This window comes from Trichomycterus rosablanca, chromosome 18 (genome assembly GCF_030014385.1).
Source record: "Trichomycterus rosablanca isolate fTriRos1 chromosome 18, fTriRos1.hap1, whole genome shotgun sequence".
NCBI classification, from domain to species: domain Eukaryota; kingdom Metazoa; phylum Chordata; class Actinopteri; order Siluriformes; family Trichomycteridae; genus Trichomycterus; species Trichomycterus rosablanca.
This window is the reverse complement of record NC_086005.1, coordinates 17819437-17837525: the sequence shown is the minus strand read 5'-3', so window position 1 is coordinate 17837525 and position 18089 is coordinate 17819437. Positions and strand designations below refer to the sequence as shown.

Genomic DNA, 18089 nt, shown 5'->3' with positions numbered 1-18089 from the left:
GTAATTCAGCGCATAAACATTTTTTTCATCCAGAATTAAAACCGCTTTCTGTCCGCACGAAGCACGTTTGTGTTTGTTTGTTTTTGTATTTTAGCGCTTAAACACCTTTGTTTTGTGGAGAGTTAAAGCCGTTTTCTGTTCGTATGAAGCGCGTTCTGTTTATTTGTTTTGTACACCAGCACATAAACACCGTTTTCCTTTAGAATTATAGCAGGGTTTTGTCGGAAACAAAGCGCGTTTGTGTGTTTTTGTAGTTCAGCGCTTAAACACCTTTGTTTTGTGGGGAGTTAAAACCGTTTTCTGTCTGTAGGAACCGCGTTCTGTTTATTTATTTTGTACACCAGCGCATAAACACCGTTTTCCTTTAGAATTACAGCCGTTTTATCCGAACGAAGCGCGTTTGTGTTGTTTGGTTGTTGGTTTTTATATTTCAGCTTATCAACGCCTGTTTCGTCCGGAATTAAAGCCGTTCTTCTGTGACTACCAGCAGAAGTGCCGGTGAATCCAACTTAAACATCAACTTCAACTCATCCTCTAAAGCTAAGTACCTTTCTTTGTTATAATGGCCCCTGCAGGAGCTTTATATCCCTGTTCCGAGTGCAACATGTTCAGTTATTCCTTCTCCGTGTTTAGTGATAACTTTATATGTGATAAGTGTAGATTAGTTGTTAGTCTGACGGAGAAGATATCAGTGTGCGCATTCGAAGGGCGCATTCGGGCGTTAGAACAGACTACTACTAGTGAGTGTTTAGATACAGCTGTAGCAGTCCAGAATGCCAGCAGTTCAGGTATAGAACCCCAGACTCCGGCATTAGAGTCCTCACAGCGGGGCGACTGGGTGACGTCTCGGCGACATAGTCGTAGGGCAAAGCACCGACCATCTCAGTTGCACGTGTCGAACAGGTTTTCCCCACTCAGTGACCCACCCGCTGAGAAGCCTGTTAATGTAAGTGCTCTGGTTATAGGAGATTCTCAGCTCCGACACGTGCGTATTGCAACCCCCATAGAGACACCAGCAACCATAGTCACTTGTATTCCGTGGGCCAGGGCGCCTGACATCAGAGCAAATCTGAAAGTGCTGGCTAATGCTAATCGTAGATTTTCGAAGATTGTTATCCACGTCGGCACTAATGATGTTCGTTTACGGCAGTCTGAGGTTACTAAGAATAATGTTAAAGAGGTGTGTGAGTTAGCTAGGTCGATGTCTGAGGCAGTAGTGTGCTCTGGCCCCTTACCGATTCGACCCAGTGGCGAAACCTACAGCAGGTTGTTGTCGCTGAACCGCTGGATGTCTAAATGGTGCTCAGAAAACTGCATTGATTTTGTAGATAACTGGTCCACCTTTGAGGGAAGGCCTGGTCTTTTGAAGCGGGATGGTGTCCACCCCACTTGGGAGGGTGCTGCTCGCATTTCTTGCAGCATAGGTGACAGGCTTTACCACCGCGTTAGTGTAGCGGCAGATAGTGTTAAATGACTATCCAGAGCCAAGACCAGGCAGCAGAGAAACAGGCCTAACCGACTGTCTGCGAGTCGCCATCGGACATCACCTGGAATCCTTAGGTCACAAACCATTGAGACTGTGTCTGTTTACCGTGGCAGGTGTAAGCCAAAACAAAATCAAAAAGTATGTCATAATAACTTAATTAAAATTAATCTAAATGAGCATCATGAAAACCATAGTAAGGCTAAACTAAAGTTAGGACTTCTAAACATCAGGTCACTTGCATGCAAAACAGTAATTGTAAATGAAATAATTACAGATAATTGTCTTAGTGCACTTTGTTTAACCGAGACCTGGGCTAGATCTGATGAGTATCTAGGTTTAAATGAAGCATCTCCTCCGGGTTACAGTTATGAACATAAGCCACGTCTTAGCGGTCGTGGTGGAGGAATAGCCACAATTTATGATAAAGACATAGGTCTTACTGTAAAATCATCTCCCCTAACAAACTCGTTTGAAGTTCTTATCTCTGACATAACCAATAAATGTTCATCTGATAAAACTAGTATGTTTAAGCTGGTTACTGTTTATTGACCCCCTGGTCCTTACTCAGAATTTCTTAACGAATTTGCCGATTTTCTTTCTAAATTAGTTTTATCAACTAAAAAAGCGTTAATTGTTGGTGACTTTAATATTCATTATGAGGATAAGTGTAATCCACTCAAAATTGCGTTTGATTCTATTTTAGAATCTCTAGGCTTTACCCAAAATGTAACAGGACCCACTCACCGCTGTAAACATACCTTAGATTTAATACTTACTTATGGTATAAACATAGACAACCTGGAAATTGTACCACAGAATGACTTAATTTCTGATCACTCCCTACTAATTTATGAAGTGTCCCTGTCCAATAATATACAGCAACCACATCGTTTTAAATGTAAGCGCACTATTACATCTGCAACTGCAGCAGCATTCATAAACTGCCTACCAGAATTACCAAATATACCAGCATCAGAACGTAAAGAACTAGATCAGGCAGCTCAAAACCTAGAAACCGTATTGCGCACAACCTTAGATAACGTAGCCCCACTCAAAACTAAACTGATTAGGGAGAACTTGCTCCTTGGTACAATGACCACACGTGCACTTAAACAAGCAGCACGGAAATTAGAACGCAAGTGGCGTCACACTACACTGGAGGTGTATAAGATTGCTTGGAAAGATGCTCTAACTGAGTATAAACATGCACTTATAAAAGCTAAATCTTTATATTATTCGTCCCTAATAGAGAAAAATAAAAACAATCCTAGATTCCTTTTCGAGACAGTGTCCAAATTAACTAAAAACGTCAATGAAACAGAATCTAATATACCACCTGACTGTACCAGCGATGATTTTTTAAAATTATTTAATGACAAGATAGAAAAAATACGACTTCAGAGTCAAAGTGTGTCACTTGCCAATGTTAAGTATGGACTCACTCCGAGCAGCATTGGTGATAATAGTAACGAGTTAATCCAACTAAATTCCTTTAATCCAATCTCCCAAAATGAACTAACTGTGTTGATTAAATCATCGGAGTCATCATTGTGTATACTCGATCCTGTTCCAACTCGTTTACTTAAAGATTTACTCCCAGCTATTGTAGAGCCCCTGCTTACATTAATCAATGCATCCCTTACCCTTGGGTATGTACCTAAATTGTTTAAAAGTGCCGTTATTAAACCCCTGATTAAAAAACCTAATCTTGATCCACATGTTTTATCTAATTATAGGCCAATTTCAAACCTTCCTTTTGTCTCTAAAATATTAGAAAAAGTCGTTTCCAAACAATTATGTTCTTATTTGAATGAAAATTGTATTCATGAAAAATTTCAATCAGGATTTAGACCCAATCATAGTACCGAAACCGCATTAATTAGAGTAGTTAACGAGTTGTTAATGTCTTCTGATAATGGATGTGTCTCGTTTCTTGTTCTATTAGATCTTAGTGAAGCGTTTGATACGGTCGATCATAACATTTTACTGGAGAGGCTAGAAAATACAGTAGGTGTTAAAGGACTCGCACTCTCTTGGTTTCAATCATATCTGACTGACCGCTCGCAATTTGTTTATGTAAATAATAAATGCTCGGAAACTACAAAAGTAAAGTGTGGTGTTCCACAGGGGTCGGTACTGGGACCACTATTATTTACACTCTATATGCTTCCACTAGGTGAAATTATTCATAAACATGGCATAAAATTTCACTGCTATGCAGATGACACACAGCTGTATATATCAGCCAAACCAAATGATACTGACACAATCAGTAAGATAGAAGATTGTGTAAATGACATAAAAAACTGGATGTCGTGTAATTTTCTTTTACTTAATTCAGATAAAACTGAGGTTTTACTTGTTGGCTCTAAAGCTGCAAGAGACAAGTTGTCTAACCTGGTGCTAAACCTAAACACTTTCTCTGTTATTCCCAGCCCAGATGTAAAAAACTTGGGTGTCACACTAGATTCAGATCTTTCCTTTGATACACACATTAATAATATTACTAGAGTTGCTTTCTATCATTTGCGTAATATCTCTAAAATAAGAAATATACTATCTGTTAATGACGCCGAAAAACCGATCCATGCGTTTATAACTTCTCGGTTAGATTATTGTAATGCTCTTCTAACTGGATGCTCTGGTAGATCCATACACAAACTCCAGTTAGTTCAAAATGCAGCAGCTCGAGTGCTAACTAGAACTAAAAAATTTGATCATATTAGTCCTGTTTTATCATCTCTACACTGGCTGCCAGTTAAATTCCGCATTGATTACAAAATACTTTTACTAACCTATAAAGCGCTACATGGTCTGGCTCCACAGTATCTGAGTGAACTTATTAATCACTACAACCCAGCGCGTCCACTTCGTTCACAAGATGCAGGGTTACTTATAGTTCCTAAAATTAAAAAGACCACAGCTGGTGGAAGAGCATTTTCTTACAAAGCTCCACAACTTTGGAATAATCTTCCTGCCTCTATTCGGGATTCGGACACAGTATCAATGTTTAAGTCTAGACTGAAAACATATTTATTTTCTCAGGCTTTTGATTAGTACAGACAAAGGCGCAGAGCTTGCGGGTTCTTGGTCATAAGGGATGTTGGGTTGCTGTCGTTCTGCCTCTCCTGTCCGATCACTCCGGTTTGGGTAGGAGAGGTGGGCGCTGATGTCCTGTGAAAGTCTTCATGACCTTGTTACCTGCTTGCTCTCCCTTTTAGTTATGCTGTAATAATTAGGGCTGCAGGAGTCTAAAACTCTCTGTAAAACTGTTTTACTCAACTAGCATTGTACATTATTAACTACATTCTTTGTTGTTTTACTCCAAAGGCATTCTGATGGAAACCTGTTTACCCGCCGAGGTTAAGGATTAAAGTCGAGACTGCCGTGACAACTATGCTGCTCCTGCCGGATGTGACGGGTCTGGAGTAATTGCACCAAGAATGACAAGAACTCACTACAGACTTTATTGAAGACTAGAGCGAATAACAACTCTATTATTATTTATTTATCTATTTATTACCAGTTATAACTTTTAGATCATTTAATTCTGTGTTTGTATGCTTTGTGTAAATCGTGTATTTATTTAAAGTATCCTCCAGACCACCCAAGAAGGATGGGCCCTGCTGAGTCTGGTTCCTCTCAAGGTTTCTTCCTGTAATTTTCAGGGAGTTTTTCCTTGCCACAGTCGCCCTCGGCTTGCTCAACAGGGGTTTTTGTATCTGTTGGTCCTGGATTTTGTAAAGTTGCTTTGAGACAATGTCTATTGTAAAAAGCGCTATATAAATAAAGTTGACGACTTGACTTACATGCATACTTGCATACAGCCTAGCAACCAAATGAACACCATAGCAACCACCCAGCAGCACCGTACCAACCACCTGAAACACCTTAGCAACCACCTAGCAGCACCGTGGCAATCAAGTAGCTACTCCTTACAAGCTGTGTCCTATAAAGTTTGCAGGGTGGGGAAAAAGGCGAAGCAAAGCTACAGGAGGAAAATATAATCACAGCTTCAGCAACACTATGGAGAACAATTTTGCGTCTCTGGCAAACGAGTAAATACATTCTACGCTTGCTTTAAGGCTGTAGCCAGCAATGCTAACAGTGTTAGCAAACCTAACAGCACGTGGAGCATGTCAGAATGCAGAGAGCACTCATCATCAATGACAGTGATGTACGAAAGCTTTCTGTACAATAGGGGTGAATACCAGTAAAGCAGCAGAACCACAACGTTGAATCATCAAAGCCTGCACACTGCCTGTGTTCACTGACATTGTTCACTTATCCCTAACCCAGTGCTTCATACCACCATGCTTTAAACAATGCCTCATTGTTCCTGTCCTAAAGAAATCCCAGCCAGCCTGCTTAAATGACTTTCACCCAGTACCCTAACATCAGTTGTGATGTTTTAAAAGGATCATCAAAGACTTAAGACTAAAAACGGCCGTATCTGCTCTACAAATGATATCACCTACCTGCTTCACACAACACTAACACACCAGAACGCAAAGAGGGGTAATTATGTTAAAATGACGTTTGTTGACTAGAGTTCAGCGTTTAACACTACTATTCCCTTTCAATCTCTAACTTTCTTACGGACAGACCACAAGCAGTGTGGGAAGACAAATATGTGTAATCCACCCTCACCCAGCACTGGTGCCCCCCAGGGCTGTGTCCTACTGTACACCTATGACTGCATGGCCAGTTCCAGCTTTACCAACCTTGACAAGTTTGCACTTTTGTGGTGGGCCTGATTTGACCTAGAGGAGATAAAACACCTGCAGGACTGGTGGCAGGATAACAATTTTCTCCTCAAGGTCAGCAAGACAAAGGAGCTGATAGTGGAGTACAGCAGGAAGCAGGAAAGGAACCATCATCCTGTTTGGATAAATGGGACTGCAGAGGAGAGTAGATAGTTTAAAGTCAACATTTCACAAGAGCTGTCATGGCCTTGCCACACCACAACCGTGGCCCGTCAGCACCTATACCACTTTAGAAGCTTAAGGAATTTCAAACTGCCCTCCACGGTGCTGCGCAACGTCTATACCTGCACCACTGAAAACATCATTACATCATTCCTGTCACCCCAACCACCTTTCCTCCCTCACCACATCCATAAATTTCATCTTTGGCCGTTCTCTCCTTCTCCTGCCTGGCAGCTTCATCCCCAGCACTCTTTTCCCGTTATAACTCTCATCCTTCCTCTGTAAATGCCGAAACAATCTCAATTTCTCCTCCCTGTCTCCAAAATATCTTACCTACACTGTCTCTCTTATATCCTTTTTAGCCTCTTTATCTCTGCCACCTCAAGCTCCCTCTCCTGTCGTTTAGTTAGTGCCACTGCCTTCAAGCCATATTACATAGCAGGCCTTACTTCTGTCTGGTAAACTCAATTTCTTTTTACCAGATACTTTTCTATCACAAATGACTTCTGCCACGAATGACCCTCTTTTTGTACTCCTTTCTACTCTCTTCATTTTTCTGGAGATCCCAGTTGTGCTTTTGAAAATAAGCTTTGTTGTGAGCTGGATGCAGCTGGATATAGTTTCATGTCTCTTGTGTGTTGTTTTGTTTTTAGCCCTTATAAACTACATTTTTTGGGTTGCTTTTGGTTTCGATTGTGTATTGTAATGTTAGTTTCAATCTTTTTTGGTCTATTGAGGGTTCTTGTGCATTGATGTATAGGCTTTAGAGGGGAGATGTATGGTATGCTCCTAGAGAGTATCAAGGAGAAGTGGCACCCATATTTTACTGACAAGGGTTTTTTATTTATATCTTAATATGAGGGATGAAGGAAATTTTTGAGCTAATAATAATCCTAGGTATTTTGTGCTTTGTACAGTTTTTACTATCCAGGCAAAGTTCTGGGTTAGGGTGTAGTGTTTTGGTTTGACAAAAGTGAATGCATGTGGTCTTGTTTTTTAGTAGTTTAAAGCCATTGAAATTTTTCCATTTGTGGATTTTATTGGGATCTAAAGGTTTTGTTTTATTTTATAGTTTTATAATTTTTGTATCCTATACATAGGTCATTGACATATAGGCTGCTGAATATGCTCAGTGGTATGCCCTTTGTGGCCCGCTGAGTCAAAACGCAATAACATTTACAAAACAAACAAAAGCTGACAACACAACAACATTAAGGAAAAATGCGAATACAATAAGGACAACACAAAAACATTAAGGGAGAACGCGAATATATTAAGAGACAACGCAAATGCTTTAAGGTGGAACGCAATTACATTAAGGGAGAACACAACGAAATTAAAAAAACATTACAAATCTACAACGGAAATGCTCCCGGTCACTAGAGAGCACCTCTATTATTTTTTATCTGTATAAACATTGCAGCAAAAGAAGCAAGAAGCAGAGCAGCATAGTGCAGAGAATCTGGCTTCAGGTTAACTTTAATGTTCAGGGCTGTAATAAAAGTCAGCTTTTTAGTGTCGGCGGTTTGACTGTATAGTGCTTTTTTGTTTTTTAAACATCAGGCAGCAACTAGCTTGCCAAATTTCTAATATACAGTGCCATCAGAAAGTATTCACACCCCTTCACTTTTTCCACATATTGTTACGTTACAGACATATTTGAAATCCGATTTGAGTATAGTTTTCTTTTAAAAAATCTACACGAAATAGCCCACAATGAATAAGTGAAAACATGTTTTCAGACATTTTTGTAAATCTTTTAAAAATTTAAACATTTAAACATAATAGGTACATAAGTATTCACACCCTTTGCTATGACGCTCAAAATTGAGCTCAGGTGCATCCAATTTACACTGATCATCCTTGAGATGCTTTTACAACTTGATTGGAGACCACCTGTGGTAAATTCAGTTGATTGAACATAATTTGGAATGGCACACACTTGTCTATAAAAGGTCTCACATTTGACAGTGCATATCAGAGCAGAAACCAAGCAATGAAGTCAAAGGAATCGTCTTTAGACCTCCGAGAACGGATTGCGTCAAGGCACAAATCTGGGGCTACAAAAACATTTCGGCAGCATCGAAGGTCCCGAAAAGCACTGTGGTCTCCATTATTCGAAAATGAAGAAGTTTGGAACCACCAGACCCCTTCCTAGATCTGGCTGCCCGGCCAAACTGAGTAATCGGGGAAGAAGGGCCTTGGTCAGAGAGGTGACCAAGAACCCAATCGTCACAAAGGCAGAGCTCCAGTGTTCCCTTGTGGAGATAGGACAACCATCCAGTAGGTCAACCATTGCTAACACACTCCACCAATCAGGCCTTTATGATAGAGTGGCCAGATGGAAGCCCCACCTCACTAAAAGGCACATGGCAGCCCGCTGGAAGTTTGCCAAAAAGCACCTTAAGGATTCTCAGGTCTGATGAAACTAAAATAGAACTTTTTGGCCTGAACTACAAGCGTCATGTCTGGAGAAAAACAGACACTGCTCATCGCCTGTCTAACACCAGCCCTACTGTCAAGCATGGTGGTGGCAGCATCATGCTGTGGGGATGTTTTTCTGTGGCAGGAACTGGGCGACTAGTCCGCATAGAGGGTAAGATGACAGCAGCCAAATATAGAGAGATTCTTCAAGAAAACCTGCTCCAGAGTGCTCTGGAACTCAGTCTAGGGCGACGATTCATCTTCCAACATGACAATGACCCAAAGCACACAGCCAAGATAACAAAGGAGTGGCTTCAGGAGCAGTCTGTGAATGTCCTTGAGTGGCCCAGCCAGAGCCCGGACTTGAATCCAATTGAACATCTCTGGAAAGACCTAAAAATGGCTGTCTACAGACGCTGCCCATCCAACCTTACTGAGCTTGAGAGGATCTGCAGAGAAGAATGGGAGAACATGCCCAAAAACAGGTGTCCCAAGCTTGTACAGACATACCCAAGAAGACTTGAGGCTGTGATTGCTGCCAAAGGTGCTTCAACAAAATATTAAGCCATGGGTGTAAATACTTATGTACATATTATGTTTAAATGTTTACATTTTTAATAAATTTACAAAAATGTAGGAAAACATGTTTTCACTTTGTCATTATGGGCTATTTCATGTATATTTTTTAAAAGAAAACTATACTCAAATTGGATTTCAAATATGTTTGTAACGTAACAAAATGTGGAAAAAGTGAAGGGGTGTGAATACTTTCTGATGGCACTGTAACTGCAAAATCAACCAACTTGAGCTTAAAACAGACTGCCACGCTTTTACAGTTTAACATGTTTTAATGTCATAAACCACTTAACAGTATATTTACAGTGTATTAGTTAGTTATCATTAAGCATTTTAAGCATACATATACTCATGCCCGTTAGTTTAATATTCAACATTCGTTTGACATTCAGCATTCTGGTTTAAATAAGTGTTTGAAAAAACACCTAAGACTTATTTTATGAATTTTTACACATGAAAATAGGCAACATACTTAAAAAGCTATTTCATTTTAAATTTAAGATTATGTCTATTTATTTAAAGAAAACTAATGGAAAAACTGAGAAATGTTCATAACATTTTGTGCATTTTTTTAGTTTACATTAATAAATCTAATCATATCAAATAATTCTACAATGTACAATATATCCGTTATTTGTCATATATACATATACAGATGTACAGTACAATGATCATACATTTTTTTTATGTTAACTATAAATTAAAAAAATATATAATTAAATGTAACTAAAAAAAGTTTGTAGTAAATGGGAAACATTGATGTTTGTACTAATAAATGAAATTATACGAGACCTGCATAATTCATCTCCAATAAAAAATAATCACAGATTTATTGATCTTTATTTAAAATTAATATAAAAAATAGTTTGTAGTAGGTGAGAAACGTTGATGTGTTTGTATAAAAATGGTTTTACATGAATTTATCAAAAGCTGACTTTTATTTAGAATTACAGCCCTGAACATTAAAGTTAACCTGAAGCCAGATTCTCTGCACTACGCTGCTCTGCTTCTTGCTTCTTTTGCTGCAATGTTTATACAGATAAAAAAAAAAAATAGAGGTGCCCTCTAGTGACCGGGAGCATTTCCATTGTAGATTTGTAATGTTCTTTTAATGTCGTTGTGTTCTCCCTTAATGTAATTGCGTTCCACCTTAAAGCATTTGCGTTGTCTCTTAATATATTCGCGTTCTCCCTTAATGTTTTTGTGTTGTCCTTATTGTATTTGCGTTTTTCCTTAATGTTGTTGTGTTGTCAGCTTTTGTTTGTTTTGTAAATGTTATTGTGTTTTGACTCAGTGGGCCACCGTACCTTTGCTGCTGTTTTTAGGTTTAAAAGTGTAACCGATAAGATAATTTTGAGACTCCTGTTTCTTGGTCCTGACTCTAAAGTATTTGTTATTGAGAAAGTTATTTATGAACATTTGGAGATGGTCTCTGAGTTCAGTTTTATATTATACTCTGTATCCAAGTGGAATCTTATGCTTTCTTAATGTTAAAGAAGATAATCACTGCATGTTTTTTTTTTTGTAGGAGAGCTTCTCCTACAGTGGGGCCAAAAAGTATTTAGTCAGCCACTGATTGTGCAAGTTCTCCTACTTAGAAAGATGAGAGAGGTCTGTAATTTTCATCATAGGTACATTTCAACTATGAGAGACAAAATGAGAAAAAAAAAATCCAGGAAATCACATTGTAGGATTTTTAAAGAATTTATTTGTAAATTATGGTGGAAAATAAGTATTTGGTCAATAACAAAAGTTCAACTCAATACTTTGTAACATAACCTTTGTTGGCAATGACAGAGGTCAAACGTTTCCTGTAAGTCTTCACCAGGTTTGCACACACTGTAGCTGGTATTTTGGCCCATTCCTCCATGCAGATCTCCTCTAGAGCAGTGATGTTTTGGGGCTGTCGCTGGGCAACACAGACTCCACAAATTTTCCATGGGGTTGAGGTCTGGAGACTGGCTAGGCCACTCGAGGACCTTGAAATGCTTTTTACGGAGCCACTCCTTCATTGCCCGAGCGGTGAGTTTGGGATCATTGTCATGCTGGAAGACCCAGCCACGTTCCATCTTCAATGCTCTCACTGATGGAAGGAGGTTTTGGCTTAAAATCTCATGATACAAGTTCATTCTTCCCTTAACACGGATCAGTCGTCCTGTCCCCTTTGCAGAAAAACAGCCCCAAAGCATGATGTTTCCACCCCCATGCTTCACAGTAGGTATGGTGTTCTTGGGTTTTTCTTCTTCCTCCAAACACGATGAGTTGAGTTTTTACCAAAAAGTTCCATTTTGGTTTCATCTGACCACATGATATTCTCCCAATCCTCTTCTGGATCATCCATATGCTCTCTGGCAAACTTCAGACGGGCCTGGACATGTACTGGCTTAAGCAGGGGGACACACCTGGCACTGCAGGATTTGAGTCCCTCTCGGCATAGTGTGTATACTGATGGTAGCCTTTGTTACTTTGGTCCCAGCTCTCTGCAGGTCATTCATCAGGTCCACAATGGAAATAAGTCTATGGACTTTTTGTGTTATCCCTGACTGTTTCAGTTTTTTATAGGAGGTATTGTATCTATTTATAAAATATGAAATGGTTCAATAAAATCAAATCAAATCAAATCCCTCCGTGTAGTTCTGGGATTTGTGCTCACCGTTCTCATGATCATTTTGACCCCACGGGATGAGATCTTGACCCCAAGGGAGATTATCAATGGTCTTGTATGTCTTCCATTTTCTTACAATTGCTCCCACAGTTGATTTATTCACACCAACCTGCTTGCCTATTGTAGATTTACACTTCCCAGCCTGGTGCAGGTCTACAATTTTCTTCCTGGTGTCCTTCGACAGCTCTTTGGTCTTGGCCATGGTTGAGTTTGGAGTCTGACTGTTTGAGGCTGTGGACAGGTGTCTTTTATACAGATAACGAGGTCAAACAGGTGCCATTAATACAGGTAACGAGTGGAGGACAGAAGAGCTTCTTAAAGAAGAAGTTACAGGTCTGTGAGAGCCAGAAATCTTGCTTGTTTGTTATTGACCAAATACTTATTTTCCACCATAATTTACGAATAAATTCTTTAAAAATCCTACAATGTGATTTCCTGGATTTTTTTTTCTCATTTTGTCTCTCATAGTTGAAGTGTACCTATGATGAAAATTACAGACCTCTCATCTTTCTAAGTAGGAGAACTTGCACAATCAGTGGCTGACTAAATACTTTTTGACCCCACTGTATATGTGTCTTCAGGCTTATTAGGTTACCAGTGGTGCACCTTTTTTTTTTTTTTTTTTTTGCAAAAGCTGCTTTGTGTTTTGTTTAGGACATTCATTGTTTTGGTTGAATTTTTTCTGCTATTTTGCATGTTTTTTATTGTGTGTTTGCATTTGTTAAACCATGGGTTCAGTTTTTTATTTAGTTTGTTGTGGGTTGTTTGGTATCGTTTCCTCTGCAATTTTTCTTGTAGGTGTAAACCATTTAACTGTGTCTGATTTCTGTGTATGTTCAGTGGATAGTTTTTCTTATGATAGTCTTGTCTCGTGATTGTGATTGTGATTGCTCTCTTCTTGGGGCATTAGCTCTTTGGTTATTTTCTCCTTGTCCATATCCTCTAGTTTGCATCAGGGAATGACTTCTTTTATTGGTATTTGAGGTGAAGAAAGGTCTTTACATTGATTTTTACATAAGCTTTAATGCTTAGGAGATCCTCTGTTTGAGCGTTTTTTCAGGAATTTAACTAGGATTTGTCCTAAACATAGCTTTTTGGCGTCTTTGTGTCTGCTATGCCCATGATGCTTTTTTGTATTGCAAAACAAGATAGTTTGATAAGCATCATGTCAGCTTGTGTTAATTCAACAATTTTGAATCTGGACCATTTCTTAAATGAACCAGAAGACAGAAGAATTTGATACAGTTATAAGATCTAAGCTGTTGGTGTAATCTAGAAATTTTTTTCTTTTCATCATGTTTATTCCCCACCCACCTCTGAGCCCAATTATGGGATCTGCAGAGCCATGGACCTCCAGCAGTTACAACTCCAAATCAGAAAAAGCAGGGACAGTATGAAAAATGCAAATAAAATAAAAATGCAGTGTTCCTTAGATTTACTTTTATTTGACTGCAGACAGTGACCCCAAGATATTTTATGTGCTGCTCAACTTCATTTCATTTGTTAACATACCTCTATTCCTGCATTTCAGGCCTGCAACACATTCCAAAAAAAGTTGGGACGGGGGAAATTTAGGGCTAGTAATGAAGGAAAAAAACTAAATAATAATGTGATTTCAAACAGGTAATGTCAAGCAGCATCCAGGAAAGGCTGAGTCTTTGATTCCCTGGCTCCAACACCGGATTTATGGCTGAGTCTTTGTTTCCCTGGCTCCAACACCGGATTTATGTAATGCATTTCTCAATTTCAGTGATAGTGTCCACTATTTACCAGGAAATACTGAAAGATCAACTATGTAAATCATTGCTCTCTTCTCCCTTCTCTTCTACTTTTTCTTCTCCACACACATTCTCATCTTTTGCATCTGTCAATCCCGTTTCCGTCGCTAGAATTATAACCGGCTCTAAGACCACTTCTTCACTCCTTGATCCTGCACCCACATTTCTTCTCAAGCGAGTTGTTTCTTCACTTTTGCCCTCTATTTGTCACCTTGTCAACCTTTCTCTGTAATCTGGCTGTGTTCCGTTAGCTTTGAAAACTTCTGCTGTTGCTCCTATAATTAAAAACCTGATGGATAGTTCCATATTAAGTAATTACAGACTGATATCTAATCTCCCATTTATTGCAAAAATTCTTGAACGAGTCCTGGGCCTCCTAGCTACTCAACTATATGAATTCTAATAATCTTTTTGATACTTTTTTTCTGGCTTTCATGCCCATCATAGCACAGAGACTGCACTATTGTGCGTACTAAATGACCTTCTCCTTTCCTCTGACAGAGGTTCTGCTTCTATCCTTTTACTTCTTGATCTTACTGCTGCTTTTGACATGTTTTTTTAATATATTTTCTTTATGCATTTTCTCCCCTTTCTCTCCCTTTTTAGCATGTCCAATTGCCCGATTGCATCATTGGTGCTTCCTCTCCACCAATGCCGATCCCTGCTCTGATTGAGGAGAACGAAGCTAACCCACAGCCCCTCCGACACGTGGGCAGCATGCCATATGCATCTTATCACCTACACTTTGACGAGTGCAGTGCAGCTCAGCGTTGTGTACGGAGAGACCTCTGAGAGCACTCTTTTCATATCTCTGTGCAGGCGCCATCAATCAGCCAGCAGAGGTCGTAATTGCACCAGTCATGAGAGAGAGACCCCATCCGGCTTAGTCCTGCCCATATCTGAACAACAGGCCAATCGTTGTTCATGTGGCCACTCAGCCTTAGCCGGCTGGCAGAGATGAGATTTGATGCGATGTATTCGAGATCCCAGCTCTGGTTCCAGCGTGTGTTTTTACCGCTGTGCCACCTGATCGGCGCTTTTGACATGGTTAACCATGTAATTCTTATAACCTGGCTCTCTGATATTGGTTTCTCTGGCACAGTTTTGACCTGGTTTAGTAGGATACTCATCCAATAGGAGTCATTTCATTTGCATGGGTAATCATAAATCTGACATTGCTCCTGTTAAGCAGGGTGTACCCCAGGGCTCTGTGTTGGGACCATTGCTGTTTATTATTTACATCCTGCCCCTTGGTGATATATTCCATCATCATGGGTTGAATCATCGTCGTCTGTTATGCATCATCGTCTGTTATGCAGACGACACCCAGGTTTATTTAAACTTTAAACCATCTGCCCCATTTCCACCCCCCTCCTTCACCGAGTGCATCCATGATCTAAACTCATGGCTGCAAGCAAATTTTCTTCTACTGAATGCCCATAACACTGAGTTTCTCATCATTGGCTCTAAATGTTGTCTCGTCTCTCACTAACACATCCCTCACTATTGCTGGTATCCCTGTTCAGGGGTTCTGTTTGACCCTCTCCTGTCACTTGAGCCACGTATAAGTTCACTGGCGAAGTCTGCCTTCTTCCAGCTTCGAAATGTCGCTCAACTGCGTCCGTTTCTGTCTTTTAAAGCTGCTGAGACCCTGGTACATGCCTTTGTTACTTTTAAACTAGACTACTGCAATTCTCTCCTCTATGGGCGTGCCTCAAAATCCCTCCGACCCCTGCAGATTGTTCAGAATGCTGCTGTCCGAGTTCTGACCCGGTCTAAAAAACATGAGCATATCACCCCGGTATTAGAACTACTCAATTGGCTTCCAGTCAATAAGTGTCTTCAATATAAAATTTTGGTGCTCACTTTTAAGGCAATTCATGGTCTGGCTTCTTTGTATCTGGCTAATCTTTTACACCGCTATGTCCCTTAAGGTCGTCTGATGCTGGTCTCCTGGTTGCTCCTAGGTTAAGGTTGACCACCATGGGTGGTAGATCATTTAGTGTTGCTGCCCCTATGCTGTGGAACTCTCACCGGACCATCACAGATAAATCAGCATTCCAGGTATCTTTTGGAAAAAATGGATGCCGTGTGCTCTTAACCAAAAACAAAAAGGACCATCGAAACTGTTATCAGCAACAAGTCCAAAAGCTGGGGTCTGTCATGGTATGGACTGGGCCTCTCCAACCACCCATCTATGCGAAGTCTGGGCCAAAGTGCTGTGTTTAATGCATGGCAGCCGTAGCCGCCACTTCCCTCAAACACCAGGATCCCTTCCTCCGCAGACACGGGTCATACCTTACTGCAAACGAGGCGCCACATTCACTCCTCTTTTCCAAGCAGCCTGAGGGGGGTTGAGGACCTATTCTACCCCAGGCCCCCAAAGGGATGTTTTAGAAGACAGGTAATTTTACATGCTAAGAGCTTCGCATAGCCAGCCTGTTTTGTGAGTTTGCTTTTGTTGACCTGCTGTTGCCCCTGAATGATTTGATCTTACAATAAAATCACTTACAGTAGATCAAGGCAGATACAGCAGGGCAGAAATGTGTACATATGTACAAGTCACTAAGCTCTTCAGTATGATCCATTCTACTGTTAATGTTTATCTATGGAGACTGCATTAATATCTGCTTGATTTTATACACTTATACACTTGTTATTGAAGTCAATAATTAGGAAGGTGTACACATACTTTTGGTCATATAATGTAGATTATACTAATACATTTCTTTCTTTTTTTTTTTAACTTTTTTAATTTTTAAATAAAAATTTTGCGCGTCCAATTTCATCCCATCAATCATCCTCTCACTAATGCCGCACTAATGCTCCTGGTCAGGGCTGACGAGGCCGTTCCTCCGACACGTGCACAGCCAATCGACCGTCTTATTACCCACACTTGACGAGTGCAGCTCGGCAGAGCACCATGCATGGAGGATCACACACTCCACCGCACCCCCTCCCGTCTCCATGCAGGCGCCACCGACCAGCCAGCAGAGGGCGCAACCGCCCCCGTCCTGAGAGAGTATCCCGCCCGATCTCAAATCCCGCCCCCCCCACCTGAACAACATGCCAATCGTTGTTCATATAGTCACCCAGCCTCGACCGGTGAAGGCAGAGCTGGATTCGAAACGACACACCCTCGAAATCCAGCTCTGGTTGCAGCGCGTCTACTAATACATTTCTAACAGCAAAGATTCTAAATATGAGCACCATAATAGCAAATCATTTACATAGCAAAATAACATTCCACTTACCGACATGTCACACTGTTCCCTCTCATAAGTTAGCCGTAAATTAGGGCCACTAGCTTGATTAGGTTCCAAATGGAAAGTGAAGTTCTGGGATGCCTGACCCTCTCCAGTCAGAGCCAACTGCAAGTCCTTGACATATATTTCTCTTGGCATCTCCAGCTCCTGGGCTTCCCTGGTGACATCCTCCTCTGAAACTAATATCACAAAGTCCCACACACAGCTATTTAAGGTAATTAAATTAATTTGAAACAATAGATGTGACACTGTCAGTTAAACATTTTACCTTCACCACTCCATGCAAAGATACCATCACAGAGCAGAACAACAAAGCCAGCTCCTATATCTTTGGTCCACTCTAACTTGAGATAGAATGTGGACTCGGGTTTAGAAACAATGGATATTTGATGTACAGTGGTCTTCTTCATGGCTAAAGATGCACAAACCTAAACAGTAAATACAACGACATTGACAAGCACAAATCCATTTAACACAAATCATTTCAAAAAGATTGTGGCAGCAAAACATACTTAAAAATAATAGTATTAGTTTTCCTGTCACAACTAACACTTATCACAATTACATTGTTTATTAGAAATTATTTTGTAATGACATGTTAATTTTTGTCCTTTTATTGTTGAGAAATAACTTCATCCAAATGCAATTTTATGAATTATTTTTTAATTATACATTCATTTATTTATTGATATTCCGCTTGCACACCAGCTCTGCGTTTCTAAACTCCCCGGTTCGAAACTCTATATGTTGCTCTAAGATCTCAATGTACTTTTTTGCATTAATGCCGCCAGCACAGAAGTGTAAATGACCTTAGCCAAGGGCACTGACACAGCCCCATACCATGACAGACCCTGGCTTTTGAACTTGTTGCTAATAACAGTCTGGGTGGTCCTTATCGTCTTTGGTGCAGATAATAATAATAATAATAATAAGCTTTATTTATATAGCGATTTTCACAGTCTCAAG

General features: G+C 40.1%; 1 protein-coding gene across 1 annotated transcript in view; it reads right to left on the bottom strand.

The window, feature by feature from the left end:
- Nucleotides 1-17566, bottom strand: part of xrcc4 (X-ray repair complementing defective repair in Chinese hamster cells 4) — an 89495-nt gene extending 71929 nt beyond the window's left edge. Inside the window, exons 1-2 of the mRNA XM_063014604.1 lie at nucleotides 17392-17566; nucleotides 17112-17302 (exon numbers count right to left, since the gene is read on the bottom strand). Coding sequence (XP_062870674.1) covers nucleotides 17112-17302; nucleotides 17392-17533 — 333 coding nt within the window. The 5' untranslated portion in view covers nucleotides 17534-17566. The remainder of the gene's footprint in view (nucleotides 1-17111; nucleotides 17303-17391) is intronic.
- Between the last annotated feature and the right edge of the window lie 523 nt (nucleotides 17567-18089).